Source organism: Eutrema salsugineum, unplaced genomic scaffold (genome assembly GCF_000478725.1).
Source record: "Eutrema salsugineum unplaced genomic scaffold, Eutsalg1_0 scaffold_8, whole genome shotgun sequence".
Classification (NCBI taxonomy): domain Eukaryota; kingdom Viridiplantae; phylum Streptophyta; class Magnoliopsida; order Brassicales; family Brassicaceae; genus Eutrema; species Eutrema salsugineum.
The window spans coordinates 6963939-6982232 of NW_006256414.1; the positions used below are offsets into that span (position 1 = coordinate 6963939).

At 37.7% G+C, this 18294-nt stretch overlaps 1 protein-coding gene across 1 annotated transcript; it reads right to left on the reverse strand.

Moving 5' to 3' along the window:
• Positions 1–14478: 14478 nt before the first annotated feature.
• LOC18009882 (UPF0481 protein At3g47200) lies at positions 14479–17957 on the reverse strand. The gene is made up of 5 exons (XM_024148936.1): positions 17949–17957; positions 17257–17768; positions 15344–16161; positions 14696–14828; positions 14479–14664 (listed from the first exon to the last, which is right to left on the reverse strand). The coding sequence occupies exons 1-5, from the start codon at positions 17955–17957 to the stop codon at positions 14568–14570; spliced, it is 1569 nt and encodes a 522-aa protein (XP_024004704.1). The 3' UTR covers positions 14479–14567.
• Between the last annotated feature and the right edge of the window lie 337 nt (positions 17958–18294).

Here is an 18294-nt window from a genome sequence, read left to right on the forward strand (position 1 = left end):
AAGCTAAAAAAATAAAAAAAACCGAAAAAATCAAAAAGAAGGATGGTCCCTGACTGCTCGGCCCAGCAGAAACTAAGGAGAAGCACGAACAAGCCGCATATTAAGCTCCCGCGGTCGCAGGTGTTCTGACCGCGTGAAACACCTCTTCGTCCGCGGTCACGTCTCTTTGACCGCGGCCGAGCACCACTTCACCGCGGTCGCGTGACTCCTGACCACGGCAAATGGTCGTTGAGATGATACCCGACCCCAAATCACCCACTTCACCTCATTCCACCTCACCAAGCCCCAAATCCACCTCATTCATCACTCCCCACCACCTTCATCACCACCTATCACTTTCGCAAACCTCTTCGAATGAATCCGGTCTATCTCCACCAGCATCCCGGATCCAGGTAAGTTCTTTTTGGCCTTACCAATTCGATTATCTATGCATTTTTCTCATCCAATCTCGACTTGTTTCACACTGAGGAAAATGTGATTTAAGTCTGGGGGAGGATTTCATCCCTTTCTAACCACTTTTCTTTCATGAGTCTTGCATTATCTACACTTTTTGGATTTTCCTTAAAGTTTTTCAAAATTGGTTTTAAAAGGGAATGGTGAACATGAATCAATAATAGTTGACTGTGTGCTTTTAGACTGTTCCTAGTGACATGCTCATTCATGATTTAGGACTAGACTAGGCGGTAGCTAAGCACATTTGAAACAAAGTACCCTAGATGAGTATGAAGGATTTCGATTTAGATGAAGGAATACACTAGCTCTGTTTTATTTGGACTCAATTTGGACTTAATTCTCTCATTGAAACATTAGACCAGGGAAACGAATCATACATTCAGGATTCCTTTTATCCTTTTTACCACTCCATGTTGATCCTGAATGGCTAGATCATCTTTAGCTAGTTCCCCACCTTAACCAATCCTCTTTCAAACCACATGCACTCTTGTTTTCTATTGTCTTATATGCAGATATGTGTAAAAACGTTGGAGAGAAAGAGGAACGACGCAGTTTTCAGTCACCAAAGACAGAGACCTGCGATTTGCCGGAAAATTCCCAGAAGGATTCAACACAAGAGAAAGCTCAGTTTGCCATAGAAAAAATCTCAACTTTTGGTACAATCTCGTCCTCTAGTCTCTCTCTTTAAAAGGCATCCCCTTTCCCAAAAAAAGAAAAAAATCCGTATGAGAGTTCGAATTTTAAGTCCAAAGGCAACTGGAGTTCGATTTTATTGAGTTTTGGAGATCATTTTCTGATTCCCGGAAAGAATCTAAGTCTGGGGGAATAGTTGTTCACAACAAGGGAAGAAGGATTATACAACAACATTGGACAAGAAGAAGTGACTGAAAATTGCGGTCATCAACAGGTCCTTATCTCTCTTGCGGTTTTGCATATTATTTTGCATCCTCCAGATTCATCAGGTAACCCGGAACAATTTAACTCCACCACTTAAACAGCCCTTTAATGCCAAACGGCGTCTACCCTGGATGATGTCTATAATGAGAATTAACTATTGCACTTAATGAATGTAGAAAGCTAGTTGACTGGAATCAAGATTTAGATTATTTAAGTTTTGCATGACGGAAAAAGTGGACTAGTATCTTTTGTGTCTTGGTGAGAATTTTCTAGAATAAGTTGTGGATTGATGCACGATCTTTGGTCCTAGTTTAGGAGTTCATGTCTCTGAGATTTGTGCATTCCCTATTTTTGTTTTCACTTAACCAGTTCTTTTGCTTTGTTTGAGGACAAACAAAGGTTTAAGTCTGGAGGAGTTGATAACACCGTATTTTGACCATTTTTATGGATCGTTTTGAAATACTTTTTCTATGTTTTTTATTGCTTTCAAGTACTTTTATTACGTTTTTCTAGTATTTGTAGTTCCAAGACTCTTTTCACGAAACTTAAGGAAAAGCTTAACAAAATGGATAGAATACCAGATTTTTAGCTCAGAGTCAAACCGTCAGAAGTTCACCCCCGATTAAAGGCCTTCTCACCGTCTGATCCAGCTCAAATTTAGAGATCTCAAAGATGGAAGTATCAGCTTTCCAGCACACTTTACAGCTTGGCAATTCAACGGTTCAATCAAAAGATACGCGAATGGCAAAATGTCTCGTAAACCAGCCGGCAAGCATTTCCACCCACGGCCAACAGCCATTTCACCACGGTCAGAGGCTTCCCGACCGCGGCCAGCCATCCATTCCCCGCGGTCACGCACATCCCGACCACTGCCAGCCAACTCCGAGTTCGAAGGCCCATTTCTGAAGCCCATATCATTCTCTCAGCCTCAATTCTGGAACCCTAGACACCAGAGAGCATTAGAGACTATAAATACATATCATTTAGGTCGTTTTTAAAGAGAGAAGAAGAGAGACGAAATACTTTAGAAGAATTTTACTTTAAGCTTTTGTTTTTAGGTTTTAGGGAGAGAGAGATCTATCTCTTGAACCCTTGTTCTTTCTTTTTCAATTTCGGTTTCTGTTCTACTTTTTAATACTATGTTTTTGATTTCGTTCATTATGTCTGACTAGTTTTATTGTTGGGTCTAAGGGATTTTCGATGGGGATACATATGTTCGATGAGGATTCCATGAGCTATTGAAGCCGAATCTTAGAACTTTTTCTTCTGAATTTATTTTTACTGCATGAGAGTAGCGTCATGAAATACAATCTGATCCAGATGCTTGGTGACACGAAACTGTTCATTCGGTGTCAGATCTAGTTTGGGAGAGCAAAACAAACATAGGAGTGGAAACCTACCTATGGGCGATTTGTGAATGCTGACGAGTCTTAAACATAATGCATCTCTTCTCTTCCAGGGCCAGAGTAGAAACCTACTCGTCATTGTTGAGAGAGATAGTTGTCTATGATCACGACAGTGGCATATTCAAACGTCCATGACTCCAGTTCGAAAATTTTAAGCTAAGATCTTATAAAATTATCTCTCTAGCAATGTTTTGAATCGTTCATACCCTGATAAAACTTCTCTGAAACCCAGCGCCTATTTTCCTATAGATTTACACCGATTTTTATTCAAGCTTTAGTCTAGTATCTTTACTCTTTCAATCGATTTTCATTTAAGCAATTAGGTTTAGGCGTTTTTCTTGTTTTTAGTTGTTTTCGTTAAGTTTAGTTATTAGGTCATTTTAATTCCCGTATTTTCTCTTTAAGATTAGTTTTTACGTTTTAAAGATACCGCCAAAACCCTCACAAAAATCGCCTGGTTCTAGACTTCCTTACTTTATATTTCTTTCGAAGGCTTTTGCAGGAAAGATCCTCCTTCCATGTGGATTCGATCCCTAAGTACTACAATCGATCAGTTGTGCACCTTCGGCTATTGATTTTATTTAGGGTAAAACTTGATACCCTCACGCAGCAGACACATCAGTGAGATCATAAGATGATATTGTCCGATGTTGAACCTTAATTTGTGGCTGAGTCGTACGTGTGGACTTAGCCGAAGTGCTCACAGAAGAGTCGGGGAGTTCGTCTGTGCCAGACATCATATTGTAGAAGATGAGTAAGACGAACCAAAAAGAAAAAGGCGAGGTAAAAAAAAAAACAAGCAAAGATTTTTAAGTTCTGATACAATGTCAAGAAACCAAAAGACATATGAAAGGATTTCTTGTTATTCACAATGATCAATCTTACTTATAGACACACAAGTTTAACCTAGATTCCCACATATTTAGGAAGATTATACAACTAGAAAGATATGGAAATATTCACAAAGTATATATACGAGTAAATCTCAAAAGACGTATTCCATATATCCAATGTATGTCTACATTTTTTCTATGTAGAATTCCAAAGCATATTTCAACAATCTTACATTTTGGTATGTGAATACTCGATAGATTTGTATCAAATTCACCTCAAAATATGCAGACTTTAGTCAAATAAGAAAAAAAATTGGATTCACTTTTAGTTTTGAACCTATTTATTCAATTGTTCTTATTTAAGCCAATGAAAGTATACCACGTAATATTATATTTAAATAAAAATAAACTTAAATATTATGTTTGGATCACTATTTTCAATTTAAAATTTGGTTTTCTCCAGTAGAAAAATATTTTAAATATAATATTATGTGGCACATTTTCATTGGCTAAAATAAGAGAAGTTGAATAAAAGGACTCATCCTTAGGAATCTTTTTACGATATGCATTTTAGTGAAAAGTTTGTTTAAAACATGGAACTTTTTTAACCAAATTAAATGAAAGCTTCTGTTAGTATGAGATTTTTAAAAAATGGTAACCCAAAATGTTTCTCATAACATGTCTTGGTGCAGTACTAATAAATGGGGAATATCTTGTCATGATTCCAGGTTAAAAAAATTGCACACGTTGCAATCCTTATTATAGGCCAGGGTTCTTTTTTTTTTTTTCAACAGGCCAGGTTCTATGAGACGCAAATGTTTGTAGATAACCACAATAGATAGCCACTAATGAGTACCAACCTGAGTATTTATCTTTATTTTATATAGAAAACATCTTCTGTTGGTGACCACTGGAATCATCACAGTTTGTGTATTTACTTCATGGTATTTTTAAAAACTTCAAAAAAAATAAAAAAATATGGATTAAATGGGAACAAAAAAATTTAGAAAAACAATTTGGAAAATAAAATATCAGAAATTTTTTCAAAATTTAATTAATACATTCTTAATTATAAACTAGATGAGGGTAAAAGAGTTTTTATAGATTTCAAAATAATCCTATTAATAAGACTTTTCAAAGTTGATGTTATAATATATATATATATATATATATATAATAGAACATTTGCAGACTGTAACGCAGAATACGACCGTATTTGCAAACCTAACACTATACATTATACGCCTACCTTCATATTTTCATTAATACAAAAATATCTCTATAACTCTATTAAAGATAGTGGTTATAGATTAGAGGAGAAAGAACCCCTACGTCCATAGTGTGATAATGATATTTTGAATTTGAAAAAGATTATTTTTAAAATTCAAAATAATTTCTTAAAACCGTCTCTCAAACTTTCTGAACTAGAGATAATTTTGACCCATTTGCAACTGCTCTACTAATGGCGCTGCAAGAACTCCCGTCCAGAATTTTTGCCGCCGGCGGCGAACCCACCGGCGAGAGAGTGAACTCCTATCATAAAGCGAAGACCATTAGTAACATACTTGATGCTCTCGGTGAGGAGGAGAGAAATTACTTACGAAGGTCGTCGTTGGGGAAGCTCATCGCCACAGTGGAGAAACTGTCATTATCCGGGAGTTTCGGGCATTACATCATCACCAGGCTATTCAAAGTTAACAAGAAGCACGAGGTACGGATTCTGTTTGCTAGCCGGCCAATTAGGGTTTCTCTGCGTGAGTTTGCAATTGTCACCGGACTGCCCTGCGGAAGGTATCCGAAGAGGCTGAAGAAGAAAAAACGAAATCCAGTGAAAGAGAAACCCTATTGGCCTGATTTGTTTGGGAATTTCAAAGTATGCAGTGTTGATTTGGCAACCAAGATGCTGAAGAAGAGAACCGTCGTCGACTGGACAACTCGTTTGAAGTACGCATGCCTCGCTATAACCGGCGCCGTCCTCTGTCCTACCAACCACCGTTCCAAAATCGTCTACGACCATGTCGAGTTAATCAGAGATCTGGAAGATTTCTTCTCATATCCATGGGGAAGACTTGGCTTCGAGATGCTAATTGCTAGCATAAAAGCCAAAGACGAGGTTGCACTTGCACAAAGCACCATCGCAGTTAAAGGTTTTTTTCATGCCATTCAGTTAATTCTTGTGGAGGTCATACCGGCGCTGACGGAGGTTGTCCAAGTCAATGAATCTTCCGATTCATCGGGATCGGAAGGTGGTGAAGATGAAGAAGGTGACACAGACGATGCCGTTCAATCGGGAGGAGGTGGTGAGGGCTTGTTAGATCAGGACACAATGATGGAACCAGACCGGATTACACCTAAGACAACTTCCAGATCGGAGGTTCCCAAACTTGGACTCAGTCCCGGTCACGCCAGGGAGGTAGACGAAGAATGCAAAGTAAGTAACCGGTAACAGATTATATTTGACATCTAACAATTTTGTTATCTGTGTTTAAACCTGATTGACACATCTAAACTTTACGTTAACCGTATAACATTGCATTCAGGTTGATGTCTTCAGTATTATTCCAGACGACCCCAATATCAGCATGGAGAATGTGGATTTTGATTGGTCTGATGACGAGGATGATCCCAAAGTTGATTATGTGGTGCAGCTTATAGGTGAAGGTTTTCAATTCAGGAAGGAAATGTTCAAGGGTGGGATGACTCTTGAAGTTGAGATCAGAGAGGAAAGAGATTCGGGAGAAGAAAGAGAAGGAGAAACTAATGGAGTCTGCATCTGGGATGCCTACAGCAGACAAAGGCATCTCTGGTAGTACGAGCCATCCAGCGGATAGCTCTTGTAATCTGGTTAAGGAACAACTCCCAGCTATACAGCATTCGTTGTCTGAGGCATTATTGAAAATTGGTGCTCTTGACCAAGTTGTTTCTGGTTTTGAAGAAAACTTGAAGGCCAGTCTTGATCTTAAATTAAAAGAGATGCATGAAGAGCTGGTTTCAAGCATTCTTGGGTTTTTGGATAAGTTGCTGTCGGTTAGCGGGAAACAACCTGCAGGGAATCAGAAGTCAGATTGCAGACAAGGAGGTATCCATGCGAACGCAAACGTAGGCTCCCGCGATTTGAGTGCGACCATTCCCCAGTTAAACGCAGACCAGAACCCGAATGTTGTGATTGCTGATGCTATCGGGATGGTGAATGCACTTGCTGGAGCGGTTTGATTATATCTACCTTCAATACTTCATCATCTTGTTTTAAATACAAACGGCTTATATCTGTCTGCATTTGTATATAAGGAGATGACCAACAGGACGAGGTTCTCGCCACCGCCGAAACCAATTCTCTTGAGCGAGCGGCAATGGGAAACAAAGGATCGAACGCGTCGGGCTCAGAAGTTGGTGACAACAACGATGTTCCGCCGAGTAATCCGGTAATGATCTTATATGATATTACTTATAATACCAGGTTAACAATATTATTACCCTTATTCCCAACATTGTTACAAGCGTTGCAATTTTAGTTAACAACCACACAACAGCAGTTAAGCGGATAACAGAAATGTTAGACTTCTAAATACAATGTTGCTCCGGATCTAGTAACTTTAAAGCTATAGATCTAGTTGCTCCGGATTTAGTGTGTAGTATCTGTCTAACAGTTTTAGCTTCATATTCAGGGTGCGGTGATGTCGATGGTGGCAATGATTTCGTTGATGATGTTATGGATTTCAATGTGGCTCCCCGAAGAGGGAAGAGACCTAGGATCCAGAACACAGCATATACAGATTACCAGGTTGACACTAGGATGCTGGCATCATCCATGGGTTCCAACCCATTTTTATGTCCTCCCAAACAAATGAGGATTTATTTTGAGAAGATTGCACGGTTGCTTTCAACAGTCAAGCCTCAACGGTAAGTGACAGTCTCACAAGTTTCCTGATTTCTGAGTTCTGGTGATGATTGTAGAATTTGATCGCAGTGTTATCAGCCTTGGGGATGGATCATCCGTTACTGGTAGGGATGTTATTGAAATCGGAGAGAGGACAAAGCCGATGTTGGCTAAGGTAGGTACCATTTCTCTGGTATACGTTAATGCATCTGGTCGTTTATATCATAAATTTAACTCACTGACTATTGGTTGCAGATGATGGATGCTCTTTTACTCTATGCCCGTGCAGTATACAACAGACTCTATCCCGAGCCAAGTCATAATAAGACGGAGTTTATGGAGACGAAATTCGTATCTCATCTCATGAAATGCTGGGGGAAGTTCTCCAAGCTTGCACCCAAAGACAGACAAAGGTTTGCATTCGGCGATGCTGTTATGGAATATCTGGAACCAGAAACACCTGAACAACCACCACCTGAAAGATTGTATCTGCCTTTCAATGTGGACAAGAAGAATTGGATAGCAATTTATGTTGACGTTATGGGTGGGGCGATGTGGAGTATTGACTGCAACACCTCAATTCGGACCGAGGCGGCCACTAAAAAAGAGCTTACACCTCTAGCATAAATGTTGCCGTGTGTCTTGAAAAAGTTAACAGGTTACAAACGTCCAATCAAATATAAGGTGTTATCGATACAAAGAGCCAAAGAGATTCCACAGAACCCTATACGTACTGATTCTGGAGTATCTGCTGCTCTTTTGGTGATGATGCATTGTATTGGGGGTGTGGAGAGATGCAAGTCGATGAGTCCAGAAGAAGTTGTCAATGCGAGCCAGGTACTGGCTGTGAAATTCTTCGAGGAATTTGCAGAACAACTGTGAGGTTTTCCTGTGCTTGTCCGAAAAAACCTTTTTAGCTTATTTCATGTTATTTGGAATTGCATAATACATTTTCTATCTTTATGGTCGTTGTTCAAATTGTTGTGTGTTATGAATTTTTATGTGTTTGAATTTGCAAAATATGATATCCTCGTTGTTGTTTTAGTAGTTGTAATTTTATGATTTTCGGATAACAAATCAGTAACAAGTCCATAAAAGTTATCAACAAAACTAAACAGATATTAGCAGGTCTAAACAGATTTATAACATGCATAACATTAGTGCCAAACCATTCTCGGTAGTATTTTGTTACTAGTATACAATTTTATTATAGAGCTAAACAAAACATTAGCAGGTCTAAACAGATTAATAACATGCATAACATTAGTGCCAAACCATTATCGGTAGTATTTTTGTTACTAGTAAACAATTTTATTGTAGAGCTAAACAAAACATTAGCAGGTCTAAACAGATTAATAACATGCATTTCATTAGGGCCAAAACATTCTCGGTAGTATTTTGTTACTGCAAATCAATTTAGTTATAGCACAAAAAAAATTGTTTAGCACTACTTAATAATATAATAACAGGTCTAAACAAATAGATAGCAGACCTCATTGTTTGATTTCAGGGTTTGTTGTCTACTGTATACTATGTGCAACAAAAGTTTACCCCTATAACATGGCGAGTACGTGTTAACAATCATTCTTCAGAGCTAAGTTCAGAATTAAACATTAACAGCAATTAAGGGAACATAGAATTCAAACATCGAAATAAACAAGTACGATGGGACAACTCCAGGAATATCTTACATCAAACAGACAAGGATTAATAAAGGGGTCCAGAATGTAAAAATATTACACAAAATAGTTCTTAAACTTAGATGGCCCCATCAACACAGAAGCAAAACAAAAACCAACTCCATTGCTTCTCTTCTTGTACCTTCCTTCCCTGTCTCTCTAAATAGGCCTCTTGCATGTGGCGCGGTTGTGACCGAATCCACCACAGCGCCCACAAACTCGGAAGAGGCTTGGCTGGTTACCCTACATCAAATTATTGAATTTTTTTCAAAATTGACAATCAAAATATTAGTGGTATAAGAAAAAGTTTAGAAGATAACTATTTACGTACCCCATATTCTCCGCGGGAACGGATACGTGTCTTGTGCGGCCTCCCTGGTGATCGCCTTGTACGCGGCGAAAGCAAATTCAGTCCTGAAAAGTCATCACCAATGGCAACGGATAGGGTCGGTGCTGTTACCGGGTAGATGCTGCACTCGTACACCTTTCTTCAGAAGGTGGTGCTGTACTATGAAGCCACCAAAGTGCCAACCCTGGTACCCGTACGGATGGCGGCAACGACAGCGTGTGGGCAAGGGATGCGTAGCATTTGGAACTCGTTGCAGCTGCAGCACTTTGTTTGGAGATTGACCAGGAATGGGACGCCTTCCTTGTTCCTCACCTCATACTCATCTCCATTAATTCTACGGAATGAAAATCCTGTAGACATTTCGAAGTTGGTCGAAAGGATCTCCTCCACCTTTGGTGTTAGTGTGGTACCACAGTCGTTAGCAGCTAACCTTGACCTTGTAAACCACCCCATCAGGGTAGCTCGGATGCAACCACCAGAGGGATGATGGGGTAATCACGGGCACTTGCCAGGACATTGTTTAAAGATTCAGCTACATTGCTGGTCATGAGGTTGTAACGAACACCTGGAAAATGGGATCTCGCCCAGTACTCAAACCCGATTGAAGTCAGGTAACTTGCACATCCCTCGTCCATGGATCGAATCTCATTAAAATACTCATAAAATTCAGAAGGAACGAAAGCCCTTGCTGCCTTCGAGACCATGTAGCTTAGCTGCCATTTTTTGAAAATGCACTGCACATTGCGCTGGAGATGTACCACGCAGACACAGTGGAAAGACTTTGGGTAAACCTACAGTGTAAAAGATTAAGCTTAGTTAACACCCGACGTAGTTCGCTAACAAACATATTAGCGCTGTAACACATGTATGATGGACGGTAACATAATATATAGAGAACTAACATATCTATTTGAGGAGTAATAAAAACATTGTATAAGCAATGCATTTACCTTACGCAATGCTGCTTAAATGGAGTTATGTCTATCAGATATGAAAATTAGATCATCATTGTCAGGGATCACCTCCACCAGCTTCTGAAAAAACCAAATCCAGGCCTTATCGTTCTCTCCGTCAACAATTCCAAACCCCATTGGGTACAGCTGGTGGTTGCCATCTTGACAACTAGCCGTAAGTAAACAACCCCCATACTTACCCTTCAGATGAGCCCCATCTACAACTACAACCTTGTGCATGTATGGAAACCCGTTTAGACTTGCTCCAAGAGCGAAGAAGAGAAATTTAAATCGTTGACCAAAGCCAACTTCGTTTTCTGTTTCCAAAGACACAAGACTTCCAGGATTTGAGATCACCATAGCTGAAGGAAATTGGGAAGTTCTCTGTAAGACGTACCAGCAGCACCCAAACTACCTTTCCTTGCTATCTCTCTAGATCTCCATGCCTTCCAGTAAGAAATTGGGAGGTCGTGTTCATCTTGCATCATATCTCGCAATTCATTAGGCCGTGTTCCAACCAAACCTCCAGCATATATGCTCCTCAAGTTATCCCCAATGACTGCTGTTGTGGCTTGCCTATGGTATTGGCCACGCTCGTCCACTGTGCAGCTATGTGTCAGGGAAGCCTTCCTCATCTGGAACCATTCGATGCCCTGCATCTTCACGGCATAAACATGTCATGGACAGTTTTGTCCTACACACTCTAACACCATAAGATTCGGTGTTGATCGTCGGTGGTGATAATGAAACTTATTAGCAATCGCGTAGAATGACATGTGTAGCTTGAAAGCATTTTGGTTTTCGAACACCATTCCCAAGTACAGAAGATCTGGTTTGTTGACACCATCACCTAAGAGAAAACGATAATTTAAAAAGTAGCAATTTAACATTAATGTTAAACCGTATGTATGAAGTTGTTTATACAACTGCTACTCACATATGTAGCCTCCATCGTGGTCAGAAAGGTCATCGTCTGAAACAAGAACCGGTTTATTCGGCACGCCGCTACCCTCACCGATGCAAGCGATAGTCAACCCAAGAAATGGACTACCGGCAGCTTCTGTTGGCATTTTAGCTTTGCCCTTGTCAGCAGTTGTAGGGAAGTTACTCAGGGCACCACTTGTTGAGCCTGATGACAGCGGCGACCTTCCATTCCCTGTAACCACAAAGTTAGCCGTTACGTCACGATGTACCAAATTCAACGATAAAATTAGCTGCAATGTTCAAAGTTATATAATTTGTTTTAGTATCAAAGTTATCTGGTACCTCCACCCGAGGTTGTCCTTAGGGAGAGGTTGGCTACTGCGCGAGTCACATGCGATGGGGGCTGAACTGGGTTTGGGTGACCATGTGAGAGACACTCCTCATGTTGCATCTGGTCGAACTCTTCAGTCGAGGACTTGGAGGAGCTGTCTTTGTTGTTGATGGGTTGTTGATTTGCAGACTCCCGGTGGGTGTAGGCATTATGGAACTCCATGATGAGACGCGCCTCTTCCTCAGTAAAGATCTTATGGAATACACTTTCAGCAATCTGCACTGTTGGTCCCTCCAAGAGGCCTTCCCAAAAATTGTGAACATCGTCAAGTCCACCAAATGTTTTATCATCATTCATTGCAAGCTCAACGGTATTAATTAAATTATCGCTGTAACCAAAAGGGTTACCCGATATTGCCAGTGTTGGACGTTCAAATGCAAGAGGTGGACCGGTAACGTCACCAGTAGGGCGCCGGTCAGCACGGTAGCGCTCCACATTTTCTGCTCCCACGGTCACACAAATGGTCAGTATCTCCACCTCCACTCGCAAAGCCATGAAGAGATGGACATCGCCATTGTTGATGATGTCGAAAGGAGGAGTCTTGCGACCTGGAGCTACACAGATGCTTGGAGGGGGCTGGTAGGCAATGGCCATCATGTCGTGTGGACCGAGGCTGTAACAGGCTCTCATCATCCCGTCGAGTGACTCGAAGGTTTCTCGTTCGGAAATCAGGAGTCCGTACCCTCTTCTGGTTGTCTCCACCTCAAAATCCCAGTCACCATCTGCAGATTTGTTCAACACGCCTCTTACATACTTCACCATTAAACCCATTTGTCCCTGAAATATAATAATAGTAAACGGTCATTAATAAACTCGAATCACAGAAGACAATCTCGTCATAAATGTTCTTCACATGCATTAATAAATGTATGAGGTATGTCTGCATTTAAGTCTCTATTTGAAGTAAAGAAAGTTGGAATAAATGTACCTTGTTTTTTTTCACACAAACTGAACTTGCTGCTTTTGTTAGATCGCACCAACAACTTTCTTTTTTTTTCTATGTTTGCAGGTCTAACAATGGCGTTTTCTCCAGCTCGACTGCTAATAGCTTATATAGCGATGCAAACTCAGTGATAATCTATACATACAAGAATACAGAGATATGGCACGGAGGTCAATGTAATCTATCTCATATCTTTGCATTAAATGCTCTCTTCAGGCGGGAAAGAACGAGTGGTTCTCATTGGTCCGCGTCGCAACTTCAGAGATATTTTCTCTGCACCTGGGCAGCTAAACCTGCCTACAAGCATCATTACGCCCCTATTACACTTTCTTTTAAATTTAAACTTTTTCACGTAATATGAATTTCAGAGTGTTGGAGGTAATTTTTCTTACCCTTTCACATTCTCTTCTACACATACGGTTGGCCATGGTTATCTACGCAAATACGGTGCCCTTTCTAAATATTTGCCTTAATTACTTTATATAATAACCTTTTTCACTTCTATTTCCTCCACTTCAGCATCTACATTGCATGACAATTAATGATGAATCTAATATATATACATGTATAAATAATAATTACAACAAATTAATCTAAAAAAAGCAAAAAATATAAATAATAATTACAACTATCTATGCATGTATAAAGCTAAATGCACAAATAATAATTACAACCAATTAATCTAACAAAAAAGAAAAAATTATAATAATTACAAACAATTAGTTTTAACAAAAAATAAAATTCGTTGATAACCACCATACCATTATATAGTAGATTATTAAAATATTACTTCCAATATATATGGTAAAGTATATACTAATTAAGAAGTAAAATTTGCTATTTGTGGTTTTATAATACATCTAAAAAAATATAAGAGTATGTGAAATCGAATTTTCAATATATATATATATATATATATAATTATATCTACATGCAGCGATTTAAGACAAAGGATTTAAAATGAAAAATATCGAGTCTGACCAGCAAATCAACATAAAGAAACGTTCCGATCAAGATCCGATCACTCCGTCTACTATTAATACTCTTTCGCCGATTACCAAAACACTCTCTTTACTCATGCCAGATCACTAATTCTACCGCGACTTGTAAGAAATAAACTTAAGAAACACAAATATATTTCACGCAATGGATAAGATTCAATCTCCAAATAATAATAACTTTACATGAAAGAAAATGAACAAAAATATTACCCAATCAGAAATTCAAAATGTTCATATTTTCCCTTTAAAAAACCAACTATAATTGCATAAAATGAATAACATAGAAAAACAATTATGAAAAAATGAGTACATTCTACTAAAACAACACATAGATTATCATAAATTTCGGACACTGCATAGAAAAACCAAAACAACATATGCAAAGAGCCTATGCTCACTTCAGATAATAAACACAATTTAGAACAAATTTTATCACGCAGTTAAAAAAAATTGTTTATCACATCCACGTAGCTTGGATCACACTCTAGTTATCCATAAAAAATTGGTTTAGTGTCATTTTAGGGTACTTCTTACTTCTGAACTAATGTTATAAAACTAGAGGCCAAAAGAGAAAACTAGTGTTAAATAAATATTATTGCACTTATAATTTTCGAGATATCTTACAATGAGATGTATTCTCGTAATTGCTCTGCGGAAGTGAATAATATATATATATATATATATATATATATATATATATATATATATGTGAAAAATAAAACAAATATACAATAGTTCTGTTTCGTGTACATCAAGAACAAATATAGGGTTTTCAAGCCGAAGGCGGAGGCGGCGGAGACTTAGCAGAATTATTGCTATTCTGCTTCACTTGGAGAACGGAAGCAACCGTCCCAATCAAAGTCAACACCAGGATAATGACGGCGCCAACGGTGTGGCAGTACCGGTCCAAAGGTCTTTGAAGTAGACTCGCCGGAGAGTATCGAGGGATCTGTGGATATGGTATTTATAATATCTTATTTTTTTTATATGAGTTATTGTAGTAGTTGATGAGGCTTTCGGCTATATTGTAATAGTTAGAGCCATGATCAGCGATTTCTAGACACATTTTGTTGACCATTTCCGTCACCGAACTTGGACGTCTCGACCAGTTTTTTACAACTCCTTGTGACGTAAAATGTGAAGATTTGTTAGGAATCTCAAAATTGGAAGGAAAAAAAAATATAGGAATGTTCAACCATAACCCAGAAATTCAGTTGAAGTAGACAAAAAATTGTTATGGTTTTATATTTTAAATTCTGACAAAAAATGTGTTTTATATTTTTCATATCAGGACAAATCAAAATCGAATATAAAACTGAAATGTACTTTGCTGAAAGTCTCAATCTATATGTAACCAGAACCAATTTAGGAGACTAGTCAAAATCATATCATGCATTACACCTATTAGAAAACTCGGTGAATGGGTTATTCGAAAGCTACACTCAACTTTGGGAAATTAGTCGGGTGGCAAAAGCCTGAATCATGCATCCAAAAAAAAAAAAAAAACCAACTTGTTTAACTTGTGCTACGTTTTCCAAACTAAAACTTCCAATTTTCAGGGTTGCGCACCTAAAATTCATCATGTCTCATACTCTAATTATTTAGTTTAGAAGTAGATATTTTGTAAAGTGTTTTACCTTTCTTGAAGAGCAAGTCAACGTCTTGCTCTGTGTCGATGAGGAAATCCAAGAAGGTGATGTAGTTACAAACAAAGGCTAAGAAAGGGTAGTGACATTGCTCGAATGCCATTATGTTCCTCATAACTCTCTCCGTGTTGTCTTCCACTACAAAACAAGGCATTTTCAAGATTCCTTCTTCAAAATTAATCACCAACGATAAATTATTTTCTACATCCGCATTTACAAAATCCACTCCTGCACTGGCTAGTTTCTCTGCATTGTGTTTGTGTAGACTCTTTATGCTCCTTGGTTTCTCAGATTTTTCTAGTAATTCTTCAGTCGAACCAAGTGTTTCAACACGGACAAGTCGAAACAACTCTGTAAAATGTCGGAATTTGACTTCTTTTTTTATCTTTCCTTCGAATCCAAAAATTTGAAGGACAATGTCACGGAACGTTTCCTCGGTTTGGAGTTGGAGAAGTTCAAAGAGTTCCTCTAAAAGAACAAAAGGAAGTTGATTCTCGAGCAACACTAGGTCTTCTAAAATAGTGGTTATGAGACAAGGTTCCTTGAAAAGAATATCATCTTTCCTGCTAAATATTTGAGTACCGGTCTGAATGAAGAACCTTAGTATGAATATCGAGTAAAGGAGGATCGTTTCCACGAACTCTCGAGATATGATCCATTCTGTATTTTCGGCGTAACTTTTTCTTATGTATTCTTCATCTCTTTTAATGATTCTCCTGAACTCTTCGATAGTTTGATCCCCATATATAGTTGCAATATCAGTAAGGTATTTCTTCTTGTGATGCTCCCTGTTTTTATAGTCCAAATATCTAGAATAATCCAAATATCTGGAATAGTCCGAATATCTGAAATAATCTAAAACCATTAGTTTGACTATAAATTAAAGAACAAAAAATATGAATGCTTCAAACACGTATAATGCTAGCTAGTGAAGATAAATGAATGTTTATTTATTCTATGAATAAATGAAGCATTAACGGAAGCGGGAAACATAGAATAAATGAATGTTTGTGTAAAAAACTAATATGAGACTTGTTAGAAAACAATGAATGTGTTTTTATTTACATAAACACAATGATTTAAGATGTTAACAAGCGAGAACGCAAACATCAAATAAAACACCAACTAAACAGTTTTTTCCATTTTCATATTACAAAGTTAATTAAAATGATAATTGATACAAGAAAACAGTTTCGATATTTTGACCAAATAATAACATAAATTAACAACTATATAAATTTATGGATATATAAATTAGAAAATATACTAAACTATAACTAATATGTTACTAAAGATGAAATCTCATTGGAGCCCATCTCTTTATTTCTTACATCAATAACTCCTAGGGATGTTATTTTTTTTTTAATTTCATCATCAACAATAAGGATGTTAGCCACAAGTTCTTATAAACTTTAAACTAATGAATAAGTATATTTTCAGGCCTGGTGGTGCTATAGAAAAACAAATGGTTCTCTATTATATTTTAAAAAAAAACTGAAATTTTGGACCTTCTTTTATAAATTTTTTTTTTTAAGAATTAGGGCCCTAAAACATATGAAAAAAAATAGTAAAAATTAGTAGATCATGTGCTTTAGCACCGTGAGAACTACCCAAGAGCCGGATTTGAGATTTTTACATGAATAGTCCGATATACTATTCACAACTATTATATGATTGCTAAAATTATTAATCATAATTTTAAGTTTGTGCAAGTATGTCATTTTTTCACAAGTAGATTTGTTTAAATATAACATCATATCATTTGAAAAAAATAGAAAAATATGGACAAAAAATAATTTATTTATAGAAATGAATTTATGGATTAATTAATATTTCTAGAAATTAATAAAATTTTAAAGCTCCGACATTATGAAATTTATATATAGAGGTATATATTACAGTACCTTAATTCCGTTTTGGAGAGCTCAAGGGCATCAGCTTTCTTAGAATGTTGAAGTGGACCGATTAGAAGCATCTGAGGAGTATATGCATCTGTGTTCACTCTCCGTAACCGGTTCGGTACCCTATAGATGCAACAAAACTCTTTGCTTAAAGTAGAAGACCACAAACCGGGAATCGCAGACTCAGAGGAATCCTTCTGAGCTGTTCCACGATCAACTCTTGTTACTTGATCCCATGGACCACGAAATCCTTCGCTCCATCTACCCATGTTACTAGATCCGGTTTCATTCTCCTTGGTTTGGTCCTCGATCAACTCTTGCTCTTTTGGTTCTTTAGATTTACTTGGCTTTGTAACATGGTTAGGAGGAGCCCATGGACCACGAAAAGCTTCGGCCAAGCTACCCACGTTACCACGATAACCTTTGGTACATCTACCCACGTTACCAACTGCTTCGTATTTTATTTTATTAGTTGGATCTAATCCTTGTTCTAGATCCATCATCATTTGTTTCTCCTATATGTAAGAAGTCAATTTATATATGGTGCATATTCAAACTTCAACTAAACTAGGATTATTGATGAAGCAGACGTGAGCATAACTAAAATTTTAAAGTAGACGACGAGACGAGAAGATATAATCAATATTGAAAACAAAAAAAAACAAACAAACATAAATTTAGTTTTTTCCTCAAACCTTGGCCATATGTATGCTGATAAATGATAAACAAAATTTGATTTACAGGCACTGTTGCTTTCTGTGAATTTATTTAATTGTGCATGGATCAATTACAACACGCGGGGATAAGGATTTATATAAGATTACAAAAGGAGGATATACATATATAAATGACGTGAATGTGAAGCTATTTAATTCAAGCATTTTAAAATTGCTTCTGACTTAAGAAAAATCATCTAACTTTTTATTCTTTATTTATTTCCGTTTTAATTATTCTTGGAGCAAAGAATTATGCTGTCAGGCTTGAAAGAAAGGAAAAACCCTTGCGAAACACATTTAGTCCATTATTTCTCACGCAAGTTTT